This window comes from Adiantum capillus-veneris, chromosome 8, assembly GCF_014529385.1.
Source record: "Adiantum capillus-veneris isolate H3 chromosome 8, ASM1452938v2, whole genome shotgun sequence".
NCBI lineage: Eukaryota > Viridiplantae > Streptophyta > Polypodiopsida > Polypodiales > Pteridaceae > Adiantum > Adiantum capillus-veneris.
The window spans coordinates 156,282,521-156,304,289 of NC_140938.1; the positions used below are offsets into that span (position 1 = coordinate 156,282,521).

General features: G+C 39.6%; 1 protein-coding gene across 1 annotated transcript; it reads right to left on the bottom strand.

Annotated features, from left to right (window-relative positions):
• Positions 1-235: 235 nt before the first annotated feature.
• On the bottom strand, positions 236-832 carry LOC147453226 (uncharacterized). The gene has a single exon (XM_086519353.1). The coding sequence runs from the start codon at positions 830-832 to the stop codon at positions 236-238; it is 597 nt and encodes a 198-aa protein (XP_086375479.1).
• Positions 833-21,769: the final 20,937 nt, after the last annotated feature.

The following is a 21,769-nucleotide window of genomic DNA, read 5'->3' on the forward strand; positions in this document are numbered from 1 at the left end:
TGAAACAGGATCTGTGCAAGGTGTCATGATATTGGGATTGTGATCGTGTTGCGATTCCGATTATGATGGTTATTGCCATCATGATATTGAGATTGAGATTGAGAGTGAGAGTGTGATTGAGATAGCTCGGGGGTGGTCGGAAGGTTATGAAACGAGCTATGCTCTTCTTGTAGTTATTATCTTTACAGAATCTTTACTTCATGAAGTTATTTTGCGTACTTTTTATTTTTCATTATCAATGTATTTGCCTCTCCCCTGTCGCGTCACATCCTTCTATTAGAACCTGAAGCACTACTCGCACCAATTCCGTCTCAAAATATGGCTTGAGATGCACACCATTCACCCTCCTCATGACAAGACATCCATTCATCCGCATTAGCAAATAAGTACCATTAGGAAATTCCTGATGGACTTTGTAAGTCCCTATCCACTTCTTCTTAAAATTCTTTTGGAAGGTATAATCCAGATAATTTTCATACTTCATCACTATATCCCCATTCTCTATCTGCTTCTCTGGCAAGTGCTGGTTGAACTTTGCTACTCTTTTCTCCCGCTGCTTCACATAGAAATCCGATGCCGCTTCCCGGTACATCTTCAGAGCTTCAATACTGGTTATCTTATCCTGTAAAATATCTTGGTGAGACTTGTTAATATGCCACATACCTTTTAGTGCACTTAGCTGCACATGAAGCCGCACTGCTTCCTTGCCATAAACCAACTCATAAGGAATAAAGCCGGTAGCCACCTTGTAAGAGGTCTTGTATGCCCACAAACACTTATCAAGGTTAGCTTCCAACTCTTCAAACTGCTTGCATATATACCTTGTGAGCATTTTGACTATCTGTCCATTTGCACTCTCGACCGAACCGTTGCACCGAGGATGGTATGGAGATGAAATCTATGCTGAATCCCCAACTTTTCCACTAGTGCACGCACTAGCTTGCTTCTAAAACCTTGACCATGATAAAAAATGAGCACCCAAGGCACCCCAAAGTGGCAACATATGCAATCAAAAACAAGCTGAGCAACTGTATGGACATTTACCTCCTTTACCGCTTTTGCTTCAACCCACATGGTAGGATAATCAATGGCCACCAAAATGTACTTCGTACCACTTGGAGAAAATCCATACACCGAGCGAAAGAAACCGAGCACGTAATTTTTCCGAGCAAAAGTAAAGAAATTTTTAAAACAAATTTCTTTTTCAATTAAGCCTTACCATAATCTCAAGTGCAGACATTCCAACAAAATGGTCAATCCGAAGAGAATTGTTTACTCCAGCGCATGAAGGTCATTACTGCTACAATATAAATTCATATTTGATTAAGTAAAATAAGCTATCAAAACTCTAAGCACCCCTCCTGCAATGGCAATTGCAAAAGGAACAAGAAAACCATGTTTTATCTTAGGCCCAAGTCTCATATATGATCAAGACATTTAGTGAGATTTAAAGTGTAATTTTCTTGTCACATGGTCATGCTACTTGTTGAAATTCAAAACCCATTGGTTGCATGATCTTCCCTTGCTTTAAAAATGGACCAATGTTCGAGAAAAATCTAACTCAGCTTAGCCTTGAGCCAGTTGAAAAACCAAATCAGTCGGTTGAAGAGAGGGAGAGAAGGAGAAAACCAGCTTGAAAATTTTAGGAAAATAGAGCTAAGTTGCAAAAAATGCCAGCTATATTGTAAAATTTCCTCTTTGAAATCATCCTAAGGGGAATTTTGTATGTTTGTGAATTTTTTTTCTTGATCACTAAAAAGGACCTTTACTTTTGCTTTCGCATTATCATTTGCTAGTCTTTCTAACAATCAGCTAATACTCATAAAATGCATGGTATTCGCAAGATTTCTAAGACTACGGGGATTGTCTCCTAAATATTGCTAATATCGAAGTAAAAAAATGGGACCAGTAGATTGCAAAATTTAATAAATATCACTAATGCCACTAGTATTTTGTGGGACTCGGCTCTTAAACGTGTAGGGTAATGAAATAAATTAAATGCACTTTAAACTTTCTCTCTCTCTCTCTCTCTCATATATATATATATATATATATATATATATATATATATATATATATATATATATATATATATATATATATATATATATATATATATATATATATATATATATATATATATATATATATATATATATACTTGTATATGACAGAGCCTACTGTTGCTAGTGAAGCACGAGGGCTTTGGAGGCAGAAATCAAGGACTCATTCTTGAGCAAGCAACCATCAGTCACATAGTTGGAGTCTTCGCTGATTAAGAGGGAATGGCTTTTCACATTGGAGCAGGCGGGCGTAGCGGAACTGAAGGAGATGCAACCTAGCTTGCAATCAGGAAGGACACTGCTAGAGTTATAGCGAACAAGGGACCGTTGGAAACGTTTAGGAAAAGTGTCTCAGCTTATGTTTGTGTCGCTTTGAAATTAAAAAATGTCGCGTGAGAGCATGAGAAACCCGCCAAATTCTTTGACAAAAACAGTGTATAAATATGAAAAATTAGCTCTAATTTTCAAATTTTCCTTATAGAAAACCCATGAGGAGGAATTGTGTAAGGTTTGAAAATTGACCCTTGAAGATCCTTGAAGGGAAAGTGTCCGTCTGGGCAAATCATCTGCAGAGAACAGTCCGTCCACAGCTGGAGCCTGAGAATCCATGGGCACAAAATAAAAGAGGATCTAGCCTTCTCTGTCGAGCAGTGGCCATTGCCTCTCTCTCTCTCTCTCTGTCTCTCTCTTTAATATCTATATCTCGGCCGCAAGCTGCAGCAACTCCAAAGGGTAACTTTTATGGGAGCCGAAGCAGCTGCTAAAGGAAAATAAATGACGCTAGTATCAGGAGAGAAGGTGCGTGCTCCGCCATGAGGATTTTTTTCCAACACGGACATGGTAGTCCATACCGCACCGGCATGGGACATTTAGGCCAAAGACAGGAGCTGCGAATTAACACCGCTAATTATTCTCCCGGATAAAAATGTACACACAAAAATTCGCATTGATCATGTGCTCGACCATCCTGCACCAAGATCCATGCATAGGCGTCCCATAATCATCACAATATATGGTGGACTAGAATAGCATCAACACCATGACAAGATCTTCCACCAACAGCCAAGAGCTTTGGTGCAACGAGCTCATAGGGAATGCCACTAATAGTGGCAATACTAATAAAACTGCTATGGGCGCTGATCAAGCGAAGGGCTCGTAGGATCACTTTCATGTTTTAAGACAACGCCTACGCAGAGCCGGGGTGCCTAGGCAGAGACGGGGCAGAGATTACCTTCGTGATGGCAATGCTGATTTTGGGAAGCTTTGGAAGACGATGTGCAGTGTGATTTCCCTTATAAAGTCGGGATCTTCCCCTAACTAGTATCGCGTCGGCGCGGGAGGGTAAAGGGCAAAAACCTGGTCTCTTAGGTTTATCAATATTGATAAAGTGTAATAAAAAAATTAATGAAAGCATTGAGAGGACTAGCCTTCACTCCACTCTTGGTTTTGTATTAGTAAACATACATTAATCCCTTTCCTTAGAGGTTTTGGAATTATTTAGAAAAAAATACATTTTTTTCTGCTAATTACATTCGGTAATGTATGTCCTTTTCTCCATGCTCTCAAAGGGCATTTTCAAATTCTCAAGAGGACGTTTTTCCCACACATTGGGACCAACGTTCAAATTTAGAATAGAAGTGTTTAGTTTAACGAAAGTGTCTTCATGAAGTCATCAAACAAAATTAGCAGTGCCTTTGGAGCAGAGAAGCAAACTAGGCATCCAGAGCAGTGCCTTTGGAGCAGAGAAATAAACTAGGTATCAAGTGGGACTTCATCAATTAGACAATTAAAATTATCAATGCCTTTTAAAGCAGAGAAGCAAACTAGGCATCAAGAGGGACTTAGCCCTACTCAGTATCGCATCAGTGCAGGAGGGATAAGGATGAAAAACATGCAATTTGTTGAGCTTATAAAGTGAACTTAGCATCACATGGGACATTGCTTCGTGTAGAAAAATAGTTATCTCTGCGGAATTGTAAAGCAAAGAAAAGACTCACACAATTGTTTTGAGACATGGCTCTAATCCATACCGTGTTAGCATAGGATAGGTAAGTTCAATGTCCCGTTTTGTTAACTACTTCTTGAACTGCTCGACCTTTACTCTGTTTGTGGCCTTGTTTACATTTCAAGTGTCATAAATTTTTGTGAGTAAGTATCCATTTTCAAGATGGAACATTGCCAAAAATGCTTCCGTGCTGATGCGATATGGTTAAGAGGGATGTTTTGGTGCAAAGATGTAATGTACATTGTAGGCTTTAGAGTCTTTCTCAATGGCCATCCTCATCCATTGTCAAAATGTGCCACTCCTCATGATTATGTGAAAATGAAAATGAGAGAATAATTTCTTAAAATCATGTTATGCCTATGCATAAATTGAGTATATCACCATCATAGGCCTCTACCTCCCATCATCATATTGTTATGCATTTTTTAAATATATCACCATCATAGTCCTATCCTTTCTATCATCATATTGCTATGTATTAATTAGTTATATGACCATCATAGTCCTATCTTTCCTATCATCATTCTATTGCAAGGCCTTCCAGGGCATTACCCTAAAGTGTCCTACGTCGACGCGACACAATTTAGGGCAATGTCCAGGTGGGTGGCATGATTGAGCCCCAATGTTGGTATGATTGGACCTAAAGGAGATATTGGCATAGTCTTAGACATGTTTAAAGTTGAATAAAATTTAGTGTTCTTGCTTCAATCTCTCTCTCTCCCTCTCTCTCTCTCTCTCTCTCTCTCTCTCTCTCTCTCTCTCTCTCTCTCTCTCTCTCTCTCTCCACGCATAAGACATGCTTTCATTCACTAATGAGTGATATGAGAATTATTTTGTTGTTAAGAAATGATGTTAGTTATTGTTCTTCAAGAAAACATCAAAAAGAAAACTTGGATATAGAAACAATTAGTTCTCTCTCTCTCTCTCTCTCTCCATCTCTCTCTTGTTTGCTTCGATATTGCTCGATTTTTGTGTTTGCTCAAAAAAGTAGTTATTGTACCTTGAGGATTCTGAATGACCACACCACCTCTTGCCTCTTCTCCACAACTCTTTTATAAGCACCATCAAACCACATGGTAAAAGCTTCCTTCAAATCTAGTTTCTCTGCAACATCCATTTTCACCATCCTCCGGTAGATGGGGAGGTCTCCATCCTTGTTGACCATGCACATAGGCTAATTTTGCACCAATTTAAATTTTCATATTTGTTGTGTTTTGGAGACTCTATGCAAAAAAGAGAAGGAGATAGAGCTTTGAGAGAGACTTTTTTTTTATAGTCCATATGTTTAAAAAGAAGCAAGTTCTAGCTTCGTCTTCTCCAATGTCATCTCCCACAATCCCTTTTTCAATGTCATCTCCCACAATCCCTTCTCCAATGTCCACGTATTTGTGCGTGTGTGAGTCTCATAAGACAATTGGTGTGTGTGCAAAGAAAGAAAGAGAGAGAGGGGTTATGTGTATGGTTGAAAATGGAAAGCAATTAAGCCGATGGGAATGGAGTAAGCTATGATTGTTCCATTTGAGTTGTAGAGAGAAATGTTTGTGTTATCGGGTGTGTTTCTACTTTCTCCCCTTTGAGCATGTGAGGATAGGACCATTGTAGCTTCCAGTCTTATGCTCGTTTGGGACTCTATTTCTGCAAGCATTGTTCTTGTATTTTTAATAGACTCGGGGTGCGTCTTAATCATGATCTACATGACAAGGTTGTGATACTAGTAGCTTCATGAAAAATGCTTGAGTATCTTCAACTCCTTTGTTTGGTATTTCAATTTTGGAAATCATGTGACGGTGATACCATCAGCTAGGTTGAGAGGCTTTTCCATGTGTTGAAAGTGTCTCTTCATATTAACATTTTGGGGCTGCATCAAGGAGCTTATAGATATCTCCAGAGGTTTGGTGGTCTCATAGAGATAATGTTTTTGGAAGATTTTACTTGTCCTTAATCCACTATTGGGTATTACTATCATGTTATCTTTATTGTCCACACCATTCACTGTCATGGTTCTCTCATATTCATGCAACATAGAGTGGGTCTATGAGCACCTTGCTTTGTGGTTGAGAGCGCCCCACTATTTGGACAACTTTGATGTACCCTTCAAATCCGTTCATCATACTGCCTCTCCCCAAGGTTTCCCTTGCTAATAATGGGCCAGGGGTCCACCTCAAAATATGTAAGTGTATCACATAAGTGGACATGGAAGGATTTCTTGTTTTTTGAAAGAGTTACAAAATTGTAGTACAAGAGGGGGCATGCAAATCATTATTTTGACTTCATATTCCATATTTTGGTGCACAACATTGTTGGAGTCCTTGTTTTAGATGTAGGATGTAATCATTGCATCAAGGAGCTTATAGATATCTCCAGAGCTTTCGTGGTCTCATAGAGATAATGTATTTGGAAGATTTTACTTCTCCTTAATCCACTATGGGGTATTACTATCTTGTTTTCTTTATTGTCCACACCATGCACTGTCATGGTTCTCTCCTATTCATGCTACATAGAGTGCGTCTATGACCACCCTGCTTTGTGGTTGAGAGCGCCCCACTATTTCGACAACTTGGATGTACCCTTCAAATCCGTTCATCATACTGCCTCTCCCCAATGTTTCCCTTGCTAATAATGGGCCAGGAGTCCACCTCAAAATATGTAAGTGTAGCACATAAGTGGACATGGAGGGCTTTCTTGTTTTTTGAAAGAGTTACAAAATTGCAATACAAGAGGGGGCATGCGAATCATTATTTTAACTTCAAATTCCATATTTTGGTGCACAACATTATTGGAGTCCTTTTAATCTAGTTCGTTAACTTTCTTAGTGTATGAGTGTTGTTGAGTGGTAGTTGGGTGTGGTTCAAATTTTGAAGCAAAACAGTCTCATATTGATTAGATGGCTTATGTGACAAGACATGGAAGCACAACAAACTGAATAATAGAAATTGCAAGTGCACAGAGTAGACAAAAAAAATCAGAGATTTATATTGATGTAATTTCACTGGTAGAAGAAGAGAATAGTTCATGTCAAACCTCCCGACCACCCTCAAGCTATCTGACTCTCAATCACACTCTCACTCTCATTCACAACCACAATCTCAAGCCTCCATCACAGTTGAATAGCCGTGACTATTTTTGGCCTCAGCTCTAGTCTTTAGCAAAGTGTCCCAAAATAGGCTTGAAAAGAGGCATCCTACACACAAACGCACAACAATCGCTAAAACACATCCCACACACGCGAGTTAGCCATATCTAGTTGCGAGAAGACGCTCATTTGGGCATAGGAGCAAGGAGATACAGCCATTCCTTTACAGGGTGTTAGTACAGGGAGCTACATGGTTGAGGTTCCGAGACCTCCAATTAGGGTTTCCCCTCATCAAATAACTACATGGGCTTCTCCAATGAAGTACTTAAGATTCCATTAAATGGTCACGGCGAGGAATCAAAGTGTCATTTTAGGCTTTTTAACTGGACGAATAAGCACTGTATCTGTGCAATTGGGAGCAAGGTTAAACGTAATCTTCACACACACAAGATTTTTGAGTTACTTTTGGTTCTTTTTCAAAGTGGATCTTTCATGGCTGGAGTTTTTCTTCTTTTTTAGTGTGTTTTTGGCTCCAAATTGTCTACACCTTGCTTGATTTTGTTGTGAATCCTCACAGTCAGAGGCACGACGCTTTCCTAGTCGCACTGCACACTTCTTGACACATTTTTGGTGAACGCGACGTGAGGTATGCTAGGGTGAGGGATCAAAAGCTTCATTGGCGGTCTCAAAGAAAAGGGTTAAAGCTATGGAGCAATTATAGGGGGTTTGGTTTGATCGAGTCACAATGCAAATGTTTCAAGCTTTTACAATATTTATGCAGTAGTAGCAAGCTGCAGAAAGGAGGGAGCTCTCCTCAACCAAAGTGCTTCAATCTGTGGTGAAGAAAATTGACCAATTTAAAGGTAAAGATGTAACAAAGTATCTTTATGGATATGTAAAGGAGATGGAGCTTAATCGAGTGCCCGAAGCAGAGATGGTGAAAAGTTTTGAACTTGTTGTGATTCCAGAGATCAGAGAGCATGCAAGGGGAATTAGAAATGAGCATGGGGCAACTTGGGAAGCACTCAAAATTAGCCTTGAAGGAAGATTATTTCATGGAGGACTCCAAAAGGGTAACAAAGAGGACTATTTTAGAGTGGATAGTTTGGTGAAAAGAGTGGCTCTCGCCTACCGAACAGCTAAGGGAATTCGAACGCCGTTATGATCAATTTTCAAGGACTGAAAAGGCTAACCCTAAACTCGAAGAAGACATATCTCTTTTTGCAGGCTGCAAGTAAAGAGATTCAAGAGAAGTTAGAGCTACTACTTGAGGATAAGGATGTAGAACAAGGCTTAGAGACTAATTGGAATGAATTTGAAGACGCCATTTTGCTGCTAACTAAGCGACAATGATAGAGACAAGGCTGTTATTGTGGTTCCAAAGAGTGACAAATCCATTCTAGATGATATTGTCAAGGGAATACAAGAGCTCAAGTTAAAGCTTACAAGGCTAGAAGAAAAGGGGCAACCATCAGGACAATCTACAGGGCAAAGACCTCAAAACAGAGAAGGCTTTGTAAATAGATGCATATGGTGTGATAGTTTTGACCATGGAAGGAGGGATTGTAAAAGTTTTGAAGATTCTTTGACAAAGGATCTTGTTTGATGGAAAAATTCACTTAAGTGAAACAGGTAAGCACTTGGGGACGAACTTTGGAAAATTTGGGATAAAGAAGCTCGTTGAGGACATGGCTATAGCCATGCCATCTCAATGGTTGAGGCAGCCACCTATGTGTTGAAGGTGGATCCTTTTAAGAAAAAAGGATTAGTCAAAGACGTTGGATAAGAGGAATCTAATCGTATTGGAGAGCTATGGCCATGCGCTATAGAGTCTGCTATCAAGGGTAAAATGACTACACAGGTTTCACATGGAGTTGGAGATTGCATTCGGCTTGAACAGGTTGGAATGACCTTGTGGACTCTTTGTCAGTGCATGCATACATTTCTAATTAAATGTCAAGAAATTGAGGCCATTGTTAAAGAGAAACATAGGTGCAAGAATGGGATGAAGGGCCTTCAAAGTGGGCAACGAGGAGTGGAGGTAGAAATGACACAGTGCCTCCTAGATCACCTTTCCCGCAACAGGTGCCTATCCCCGAAGTGCTTATGCAAGAAGCCTCTAAAGAAAAGAAGAAGGATGTAGGCAAATCCAAAGCAAAGGGTCCGGACTACAAACTCCAATCCAATATAGAGGCAGCAACATATCTCAAAAAGGTTTTGGAAGAGAGGATTCTAAACAGTACGGTGGAATTTATCTTGGGTGAGGTCCTTGGTATAGCAAAGTGAGAATTGCACAAAGAAATAATTGATATCATAAAGAGGAGGCGGTAGTCTCTTACTGAATCTATCCATGTACATGGTGAAGAAGAGACTTTAAATGCATAGGGTGTACAAGTCTATGGCGAGCAAGGTGAAGAAACTGTTGTTGGAAGCTACAAGTCTAGGGGAGGAGTAAAACACGTTGATTTCTTGGATGATGAAGATGAAGTGGAGACCACTCACAAGAGCTACTACTTGAAGAGTCACTGGGCAAGAGCAACTACTCAGACCCTGGTAAAAGTGGGAGACTTAGAAGAGCCATACATTTCGTTGATAGATCATGGGTCAGAAGTTAACCTCATGTCAAAGAGTCTTTATCAAAAAGGAAAATAGCCAATTGATATAAATCACGAATGGATGATTCGTGCAACAAACAACTCATTAGGGGACTTGTACGGAGCTTTTGCAAATGTAAAGGTGACTATAGAAGATGTGAAAGATGACCAAAATTTCTTTGCGCAGGAGATGCCTACATACCCTCTTATCTTTGGGCAGCCATACATCACTGCTACTCGCATGGAAACCAAGGTGATGGATGATGGGTCAACTTATGCAAGAATAAGGAGCAGGGATGGAAAGCATGCAGTACAGATCCTTACTGTTTCTGTAGACCATGAAAGGAACCATGAAAGTCTTAAAGAGCAACCTTGCCAGAGACAAACAAAGAGTTCAAGGACTACAGGGATATGAGGGGTTTTGTCTATGTACCATTGTAGAGCGGGATTGCAGTGGTATAAGAAGAGAAAGGTTCTTGCATGTATATGCAAAGGAAACATTTTCTACAGGTTTTGTAGGATTATCAGACTATGGATCTATTGCTTTCACAAAGTGTGAGAACTTAAAGCGGGGTGAATGACAACATGTAAATAGTGTACACAGAGGTTTGAAGATGAATGGTTTCCTAGAAGATGGTGAATGCATTGCAGGTGTGTTTGATGAGTGTTCGTTTGTGGACACTATGCACGAACTTGTCTGTGAAAAAGTCAGTGTTTGGTGTGAGCGAAGTTCTTATTGTGGGACATATGTGCGGGCCATATGGTAGAAGGCCTTGTCCGGAAAAGATTGATGTAATTCAAAGAATGAAAGAGACATGTGTTGATGTAACTTAGGTTTGAAGGTTCTTGGGTGCATGTATGTTCTATGTTAACTGGATTCCACATTATGCCATGTGCAAAACCTTTGTATCAACTTTTGAGAAAGAACCAAAAGTTTCAATGGGAAGAAATGCATACACATGCAATGAGGAAGTTTTTTCTTATGTCTCCAACTTGGGGGAAAGCAAACTATGAATGTGGAAGATATGTAATTGTGACAGTGGATACTAGCCCCACAGGAACTGGATGGGCGATTGGGCAAGATAATGATGATGGCAAGCGACATGTAGTGAGATTTGGAGCAAAAAAGTGATCTTCAATGCAAATATGTACAAGTAAAAAGAGATTTATGGGGAGTAGTCACAACTTTGAAATGTTACAAAGAGTATTTGATAGGAGCAAATGTAATAGTGGAGACTGATTGTCTACCCCTTCTTGGAATGATCACAAGTTGCTCAACTCCCAACATTGCTATGCTGAGATGGATTGCCTACATAAAGTCCTTGAATCCAGAATGTAAGAATAATGCAGTGAAAGATAATGCAATTGTGGATATGCTTTCAAGAGCAAGGTATGAAAATGAAGAAGACATGGTCGTCGAGGGCGATGATGTAGGCACACAGTTCTATAATATCGCTCATGCCAAGGGCGATCATGTTTGTCTATCAAATGCACTTGAGTCATTATCAGAGGGCCTATATCAAGGTCACTGGTTGCTCAGTGAATGTTATCTGAGCACTTTGACAAGACTAGAAGGGTAAACTGACCAAGAGTTCAAAAGAATACGGAGGAAGGCCTATGGATACTTTTTGAAAGATGTGTAATTATGGAAGCGTCCTAAACAAAGAAATGGAATGCTGTTGAGAGTCCTCGATGATAAGGACACTCAAAATGAGATTATGAAAAAGTTTCATGAGAGTCTTTATGCTGGACATAGAGGTGTATGGGCCACCTTCACTAAAATGAAAGAGAGGTATTGGTGGAAAGGTATGTATAAAGATGTATCTCACTATATGGAGTCTTGTGAAACATATCAAATGTATTCAAATGTGCGTCATCATGACAGGTCGCAGCCTAGTTACCCATTGGCCATGCACTATAAGTGGGTAAAAGTAGATCTTATTACAATGCCATTGGGCTTATGGGCAAATGGGATACATAGTGCTTGCACGGAAAGATTTAACCAACCAAGTTGAAGGTCGTGCTCTAAGAACAAAAAGCACAGAAGGGATATGTAAGTTCCTCTTGGATGATGTAATTAAACATTATGGCTACGTTGGGAAAATAACAGCGGACAGGGGTGAGTTGGATGCTGACAAAGCAAGGGAGTTTTTCTCTAGGTTGGTCATTAAACTTTCTCTCACTACTGCATAGAATCCTGAGGGAAATGGTAAATTAGAGCGTGGGCAACCTCCTATTATTAAAGCTTTGGCTAAGGCTTGCAAAGGTAAAATGGTGTTGAGCTATATAGACACTTGAAGCAATTATATTAGCACTGCATAGCGATGGCCAAAACCGCCTGATTTGTGTCTTGTGAATATGACGGCGACAAGCCCCATGCATCTCTATTTTTGATAATTGGCAGTAACCAGCAAAGGTACGTATGCGTCTCGTTATTTTCGTCACCATAATTTGAACAAGCTGATCCACCTACTACATCTAGGGCGATGAACAAGCTGCGATGTCCAAAGCGAGAGCTGTCATAGCAGTTAAAAAATAGCGTCTTAGGTGTTTTTGCTCTCTTTCTCTACAAGCGCTTTGCCATATTTAGCACTACCTTTATGTTCACCAAACAAAAAGATTTTGTTTACTAAGCTTGACTTATTTCACTGCTTTGGGATGCTCATATTAACTAAAAGGTCATACACTAATGGTGTCTGCATGTCTCAGCAGCTGAGTTATTCACAGTTTGACAATAAGTTTTGCATCATTTTGATCGTTGTCTATTGTGGTTTTATTCATTCAAAACCCTACACATCTTGGCTTTGGTTCTTGATGTATGCTATTAATCTTGTCACGATTTTTCATAAAATACTTCACGTAATTTGATGACCATTTTAGAATGGTATACTAACATGCTGATGGTTTTCATGTAAACCATCAATGTAGAGATTGTTGGAGCTTCTTACCAAGCCATTATCTACTGGCAAGTCATCGTTTTGAGGTTTTGCAGATTTTGCACAAAACTAGCATCTCTGATGTCATGGCGGTACGTAAAGCCATGATGGTGATTATCATTTTCAAATTTTTATTTGATTTGAAGAAATCCTCTCTAATTCCATGTTACCTGAAGCCATGATGATGGTTCCTGTTCCATAATTTTTCTTAGTTTTGTTGAACATGATGAGAAAAACTGTTCCGCAATTTGTTGAAAGCGTCACTAATACAATGGTGAGAATCATGATGCCATGGTACGTGAAACCATGATGAGAAAAATTGTTCCGCAATTCGTTGAAAGCGTCACTAATACCATGGCGAGAACCATGATGCCATGGAACGTGAAGCCATGATGATCATTATTGTTCCACAAATTTTTATTTTTATTTTTATTTTTTTCTGAAAAGCATCACTAATACCATGGCGAGAACCATGATGCCATGACGTGAAGCCATGATGATGGTTACTGTTCCATAATTTTTCTTAGTTTTGTTGAACATGATGCCATGGTAGATGATTCCATCATGTTTATTTTATGTCAACATTGTTTATATGTGTGCACATGTGATTGCATCAGCATTAGGTTTGTTTATTTTTCATCTCTAGAGCGGCGTCGCGAACCGTCTCTAAGGAAAATGTGGAGTGATTATTTCTAACCTTCAGATTTCGATATGTTTCTTGAGTTGATGTTGTTTACAGAATTTAAATCACATCAAGTAGTATGTACGAGGGCTCAAGGATATTGAAGTGTCTCTACCAAAGAATTTGCAGTAGCTCAATCAATGAAGTAATGAAGCTTCCATGAAATGGTATGACGAGGAATCGAAGTGTCATTTTAGGATTTTTAACAGGTTGAATGAGAACTGCATCTGTGCAATTGGAAGCGAGGTTACACCTAATCTTCACACACACAAGAGTTTTGAGTTAGTTTTGGTTCTTTTTCAAAATGGAGCTTTCATGGCTGGAGTTTTGCTCTTTTTTTAGTGTGTTTTTGGCTCCAAACCGTCTACGCCTTGCTTGATTTTTCTACGAATCCTCACGGTCAGAGCCCTGATGCTTTCCTAATCGCATTGCACACTTCTTGTCAACATGCGTTGTGCAAAGCCATGAGAGGCCAAAAATGCTGTATTGTTGTGAAGAAAAAGCAACTACGCTCTGGTATCATGTTGAGGAGACAGTGAAAGAGAAGAACAGAGAGACGATGCGCAAAAAGTGCAACCCCAAAGTGTATGGAATACATACACATGTTGGTATATACATAGAGGGGACCCATGGCTATATTTAGAGTAGCTTCACATATAGTCTCATACACATGTTGGTATATACATAGAGGGGACCCATGGCTATATTTAGAGTAGCTTCACATATAATCTCAACACACTAATAGAGATGAAAGTGGATGAGAGACTCTCTATTGCATGATATAGGCCAAAACGTACTATTTTGTGAAATTTCTGTAAAATGCATTCTTTTAAAGGAGGCACCTTCGTGAACAAGCAAAAAGCCATTTTGATCATTTTTGCATCTGATGCAAATAGGCTAATTTTGCACCAATTTAAGTTTTCATATTTGTTGTGTTTTGGAGGCTCTTTGAAAAAAGCGAAGGATATAGAGCTTTGAGAGAGACTTTTTTTGTATGTTTCACCATATAGTCCATATCTTCACCATATATGTGTGTGGTTGAAAATGGAAAGCAATTAAGCCGATAGGAATGGAGTAAGCTTTGATTGGTTCCATTTGAGTTGTAGAGAGAAATGTTTGTGTTATCGAGTGTGTTTCCACTTTCTCCCCTTCGAGTGTGTGAGGAGGGGACCATTGTAAGGACCACTACTTTTTTGGGATCACCCTTGATTGTCTTCCACTCTTGTGCTCATTTGGAATCTATTTGTGCAAGCATTTGTCTTGTATTTTTAATAGAATCGGGGTGGGTCTTAACCATGATCTACATGACAAGGTTGTGATACTAGTAGCTTCATGAAAAATTGTTGAGTTTCACTCCTTTGTTCGATATTTCAATTTCGGGAACCATGTGGCGGTGATACCATTAACTAGGTTGGGAGGCTAGCTTTTCCATGTGTTGAAACGGGCTTTTCATATTAGCATTTTGGTGTTGCATCAAGGACCTTATAGATATCTCTGGAGCTTTGGTGGTCTCATGGAGATAATGTTGTTTAAAGATTTTTCTCATCCTTAATCCACCGTTGGGTATTACTATCTTGTTTTCTTTATTGTCCACACCATGCACTATCATGGTAATCTCCTATTCATGCTACGTAGACTGGGTCTACGACCACCTTGCTTTGTGGTTGAGAGCACCCCGCTATTTAGACAACTTGGATGTAGCCTTCAAATTCCTTCATCATACGTCCTCTCCCCAAGGTTTCCCTTGCTAATAACGGGCCAGGGGTCCACCTCAAAATATGTTAGTGTAGCACATAAGTGGACATGGAGGGGTTTCTTATTTTTTCAAAGAGTTACAAAATTGCAGTACAAGAGGGGCCATGCCAATCATTATTTTGGCTTCAATATTTCATGTTTTGTTGCACAACATTGTTGGAGTCATTGCTTCAGATGTATGATGTAATCATTATCTTTGAATCTAGTCCGTTAACTTTCTAAGTGTATGAGTGTTTTGAAGCAAAAAACTCTCATATTGATTAGATGGCCTAGCATGGTAGTATTTATTTGATCTTAAGCCTCACATGCTACCTCACACTGTCATAGGGATCCGTCGTTTTGAATATTCTATTTGGAATGATTCTTCTTCTGATTTTGTCAAAGAACTTTCTAAGTGCATGCATGATATTGTGGAGCTGATTTAAGTGTCCTTCATTTAGAGGCTAATGTAAAAATTGTAGAATTTATTGTTGTCGCGGATGACATGGCTTGGTACACAAGGGTACACAATCATGTGACTAAGCATAGCATGGAGAGGAAGAGATAACAATACATGAGGCATAACCATTTAGCCATTCGTTCGGGTCTTTGTTTGCTCGTGAGATTGCGGCCTCACTATGGTAAGACTTTTCAATAAAATCTATGTTAGTTTTGTAGAGCTTTCACTAGTGGAAACTATTATCCTAGCTTTATGTTCAGGCTGGCTAATTCTCGATAGTTGCAATCCTTACAGTGCTGGTTTGTGAAAAGACTTCAAATTTTGATGGAGAAGTATGCGAAAGGTCGTAATTAGGAGGTCCGAAAACGGTGCTGGTGTATAGGTCGGGGCGGGCAGTGCTAGAAAAAATTTCGGGGTTAGTGTATTTTAACCCGGTTAGATTTTGAGCTTGCCTTGAAGAAAACCGGGCAGTTTTCGTGTAATTAGCGGCAAAAACCCTTATTTTCTTCGATTAGGAAAAATGCTTTTTTCTAGCCCTGGTCGGGGGTGTTGCGCAAGCAGGTATAAAGGCCGATAGAATGATTGTGTGCATCACTCTTGCGTGCGTGAGTGCGTGTACTGTGTGTGTGAGTGTGTCTGCGCGCGCGCGTGCGTTTCTGTGTGTCCGTGTTCGTTGTTATACTTACAAGAGAGTAAGCAAAAATGGCAGGAGGGAATGATGGCTCGGCGGAGATCCAGGGATCTCCAATCGGAAAAGCTCAGGTCCTCGAAGAGGACGCAAATGAGGTTAGAACTGCACGGTGGCTTCAAAGCACAACGTCATCAAGCGAGACGTGTCTGCAGGTGAGAAATAATACTAACGCTAACGAATTATATGTATATTGCAGGCGCAGGCGTCGTCCAGCAGTTGTAAGCAGCAGCTTCGAGCGGAAGCAGAGGAATTCGTTCCAGGCGCAGCCATAATTTCTTTGAATCCAGATGCAGCAGAATTTATACCGGCGGCGCTAATTAGAGCACCAGGCTCAGCGGCAGCAAGTGACGTGACATGCGGATCAAACTCGGCCCAGAGACGCTTGAATGCGGATGCGCCAGAGTTCGTTCCGGCCGCCAAGAGGTCGACGTTAATGATCCGCAACATACCGAACCACCTATCGTAAGCGACTCTGGCTCTCTCTATCTCTCTCTCTCTCTCTCTCTCTCTCTCTCTCTCTCTCTCCCTCCGTCCTGACTCCTGATCTGTTCTCTTTTTGTCCTTCAGAACCATGGAGTTGATTGATATCCTGGCACAGTTTTGTGGCCGGGACGGTAACGCTGACTTTGCACCTAAAATACCAATGGAGGGCACATTACCCCCGTCTAACCAGCCACAAGATTTGCGAGGTCGCATACGCTAGGGTTCAAGTAAGTCTCTCTCTCTCTCTCTCTCTCTCATATTTTCCTCACATTAATTGATAGTCTATACATGATGCTTGTAGGGCTTATACAACCTCCGAAGACATTTCTCTAGGGTCTACCCAAGATCAAGGGGTCGGCTACATGCACATGCACCATTTATTTTCTCTCCACCACTGAATGGCCAAATGACAATGACACATAGTGTGGAGGTCCTTGCTGGAAGGATGTCATTGTTTTATGACACAAATGAATTTTTAGACTTGTTGAGTTCATTATAGTGAGTGGATACTCGTATCATCTTGGCCATGGGTCCTTGTGGCATTACTATTAATTTTCTTGAAACAATATTTGGATGACTATATCAGCATTTGTGCCTTGAAATATGGATATTGAGTGTTTCATATGTCATCCACATCCTATTATCTTTGTAAGGCTTCTAAAGCCACAGAGTGTGGTTTTATTAGTCAGACTCAATAGGTTGACATGCTATGTTTTCATTGTTTTTAAGATTGGTGTGCCATAGTATATACCCATGCTTTTTGACATACATTTCCCTATATTGATTTTTTTTCGGAACTTATTTTTCTATAAGTATCAAGCATAGGTAGCTTAGGAATTAAAAAATATAGTTAAAAAAAGGTGACCCTTAACTCTGCTGATTGGGCTCACATCATCCTTGATCTTTGCCAAAAGGGAGTCACAATAAGGACTATCGGGTGGTATCATGGGAGTCTAATCAAGGGAGGGTGGTTATGCTTATAAAGAGGAGAAAGGGCAAAAATATACATAGTATGACATTATAAAATTAAAGGTATCTGATGCACGGAGACGATGTGCCCTTCTTATTAATGCTACTCGATTTGGTAGGGATCTTCCTTGAATGATGTTATAGAGAAGCTCATTCTTTTATTTAATTTGGGGCAAGAAAAGTTCACCATTTGCCAGTGGCCAATTGACATCATTCGAGTAGCTTGAATGACTCCAATGACTACTTAACAGCAAGCTAGTCTCTTAGATTTTTCAAGATAATTTATATTCAAATGCTTTATTTAAGCTAACTGTCGGGCTCTTGTCAACACTTGTTTATTTTTCATTTGAGTACTTCTACATGTAATCATACATTCTACAACATCGGCCCTAACCTTAAAAGACTGCAAGACACTTTTAACTTGAGGCGAGGGGATGTGAAGCATGGCTCTCCACCGAGCCATATGCCTAGTTATAAGCAACCCTGGAGCCGCTTCACAGTGGCCCTTGGCCTCACAATATATACTCCCCTTTGAAGAAATTTTTTCGTCCTCAAAAACAAAAGTGGGATGTTTCTTCTTAAAAATACTAAAGTTTTTTCAAGTGGCATCTTCTTCAGGTCGGTGTTTCCAATTAACTAATACTTGGCAATGCACATGATGAGAACGAGTATATAAATCATGATAGTCTAAAATGCACTTGGGTTCATGCGGTTGGGTTGAAGGTTCAATGAAACCAATGAAATTCTATTAGTCAATGACATTGTTGTCTATATGCAAGTGTTGCTGTAGAACACTTATATAATAAACCAAATGAACACGAGAGTGTACATGTAAAGAAAGTTTGTAAGTCATATCGCCAACTTGCTTGAATATGTTAAAAGACCCAGAATATCGAGGGGATAATTTAGGTAATGGCACAACACGGCCTAGTAAAATCAAAGTCATTTGATGCACAAAGATGGTGTGTCCTTATTAATACTAATCTCCTGGTAGAGACCTTGCTCGAATGATGTTATAGAGGAGCTACAAGAGGTTCTTCACACTTTGACGGCTGTAGAAACAAAAATACACGGGCATATTTTCCCCCCCGACATCACTATAAGCGTTGATATAGACGTCGCAAAGAGTACGTCGCAATATAGCGACTCTGGAGTTCCCAATTTAACGACGCATATAGACATGCTGCAGGACCATAATTAGCGACGCATATAGTGACACCTGAGAAAAAAATTTGGTGGTAAGACATTCATTGCCCTGTCCAAAATAAAGATGCAAAGTTGTATATCAGCAAAAGTGAGTTGATAAAAGCAATACACTGACAAAATTATACACATCATAGGCAAAATCACTAGATTGTTAAGCTTTGACCAAAATATACTAGTTACAACACAATTGTCACTATTGAAAAAATACATTGTTGACCACTAGTTACAAAATTGACGTACATACGTCATCTCCTTATACATGCTATGAGAAAAGAAAACTAGTGCTATCTGGCTACGGGTAGATTGATGTCAACTAATCCGATGTCTCATCGTGTCCCAGTGGCGTATCTGTTGGATTCCGAAAAAAAACAATAATACTTTTTGTAAGTATAAAAATATAACTACAAAACAATCTAGTTTTTAGCTTATTATTAAAATACAATAAATGTGAGAGAGTAAAGTTAAATGCTAACCAAGCCGCAGCGAGAACTCGGAATGTCTATAAGGGCGTTTACGCCCTTTTTGCCTGCATACTCACGCTCGTACGATGTAGGGTCACCTTCAATCATCAACCAATGTGTGTTCAAAGCATACAAGGAATACGTTAACACTCAAGGCTATGTAGACTATTGCAATGGACGCAAAGGAAGAAAACCAGGAAGATACCACGTGTCTCCCATCAACTCAAAAGAAAGACAACATTATAGAACTACAATATAATGGTAGGAAAATCAATGTATGAGCTATACAAGAGCTTAGAAAATCATTCCATTGTTGAGAAGACAAAGAAAAAGAGGAAGATAGAGATGACATGCAGAGTGTAACCCCAAAGTGTCTTTATTTAGAGTATCTTCGCATATAAGCTTAACAACCCCACTCAAACAAGGGCCCCTAACTGTGAATGAGAAAACCCTTGGGGACTCAAGGGAATACCCACAGCCCTATATATATCTATCATTATATTAATATATTGTTCAATTTACAAAAATGATTTATTTTGTGCTAAAGAGGAATATACTTAGTGTTTTGTGTAGTGATTACTGCTAGTCAATGTGGTGAATTGTTGATTACATTTACTTATTGATTTGTATTTTGACACCCTCAACTTTGTCTTGATTTTTTAGGGTCTTCTTTTCAAAATTTGGAGCAACAAGAAAGAATGATGGACCAAAGCTCTTTCATCTAAAACTTGTTCGTCTACTTGCTCTCTTCAAGAGAGAAGCAACAAGAAAGAATGATGGACCAAAGCTCTTTCATCCAAAACTTGTTCGTCTACTTGCTCTCTTCAAGAGTTCTTAGCAGAAGTTATGTTGTTTTTACCGCAATCGAACTTGACGCGGGTTTCGTCTTTGTGAAGTGCCGTGATCATTTTGCTATTTTTAGCATTAATTTTTTTTATATCAAACTTAGCGTTGATCTATTCATATTGTGACCGTCAATCTTCAAGAACTCTTTTATTATTGACGTCTCATTTCACCTATGTTTATGGTGCTGTCTCTCATCATTTTTGAACGCTCGCAGATTGGAAGAATTCTCATTATCTTTGAACTTTCAGATATTTAAAAAGAATGATTGTGAGATTATTATCTCGACCTTAGTCATGGCCTTCACCATATATGGTGTACAAATTTTGTGATCTTATCTGATATGTTGTTAGCATGAAAACTAGAAGGAAAACAAGAACCTCTATAGCCTTGCACACACCACGGAAGGAAATACCATAAAGCTGCGGAAAACACGTGTAAAGTAGGGTGGGAAACAGTCCTAACACAAACCATGATTAAAATTGATGAAAACAAAGACCTTAAATATGAAGCTCGTGTTGCGTAGACCTCCGTAGAGTATCCATATGCTTGACTCAGACAACAGGCCAGCGAGTTACAAGCTTTCGAAGTTGGAGTATCTCTCAAAAGCTCCAAAAAAGGCTAGTCTTTGTTAGGAAAAAGGGTGTGCAGGGAATTGCAGCTATTAAAAAGGGGGGTTTTTTGTCTCTTATCCCAAGTAATTTTCTCTCCCCTCTTAGCCAACATGGTTCCCTCTTTGGTCACCTTTTAATTGCTCCATTTTGGGCTTAATTTTGGTAGAAAAAAGCATGTCGGCCACTTTTTGACCAAGGCAAGTGGGGAAGGGAGGTATCAAGTGGACCAAAAAGGACCCCAGGTGCCTGGATAGTATGTATGAACTGAAAATGGAGTCCTCTCTCTCCCCCAACACCCAGGAGCCATCATTAGCAAGGCAAGGAGGCTTCATTTTCTCCTTTGATACACCGTTAAGGGGTACCCACTCCCCCCCTTATACCCTCCAATTTCCACTTGATCCCCCCATGTGGGATTACTCCATTGCCACTTGGCACCATCCTCCCACCTCCCCATTTACGCCTATAAATTTTATGTTTTGCTTCCCACACCGAGCAATCTTGGCTGAGGCCTGGCGGGTGACTCCGAGCACCAAATGCGATGTTGTAAAGCCCGGCCTGGAGCTTATCACTTCGGATATTTCCAAACATCCTTGGCCACACCTTTTCTAATTAACACTAGTTCTGTAATCGGACGCTCAAATGTCCTAAGACACTAAAGTGTCTTGTTTTTCTAGCAACTTGTCATAATTATTTGGTGAACCATAGGTCACGTTCATATCTTAGGTCAGCTATGAGGTGAAGAACATAGCCAAATTTTACTTTTGCCAAAATTAATACCAATTTAAGATTATAATGATAAGTTTTAAGATGAAAAAATCACAAAAAATTAGTGCAGTTTTAACAAAATTTTCATAAATTGAGTATAACTTCTCATCAAAATAAGATTTTGCATGGATTTGAAGGTGTATAGATAGGAAAAAAAATATTTTAGCAAGAAATTGAGCTTAATAACCTA

Excerpts from the sequence above, each read along its gene's own strand:
- LOC147453226 (XM_086519353.1), bottom strand. The coding sequence starts at position 832 with ATGCTCACAAGGTATATATGCAAGCAGTTTGAAGAGTTGGAAGCTAAC.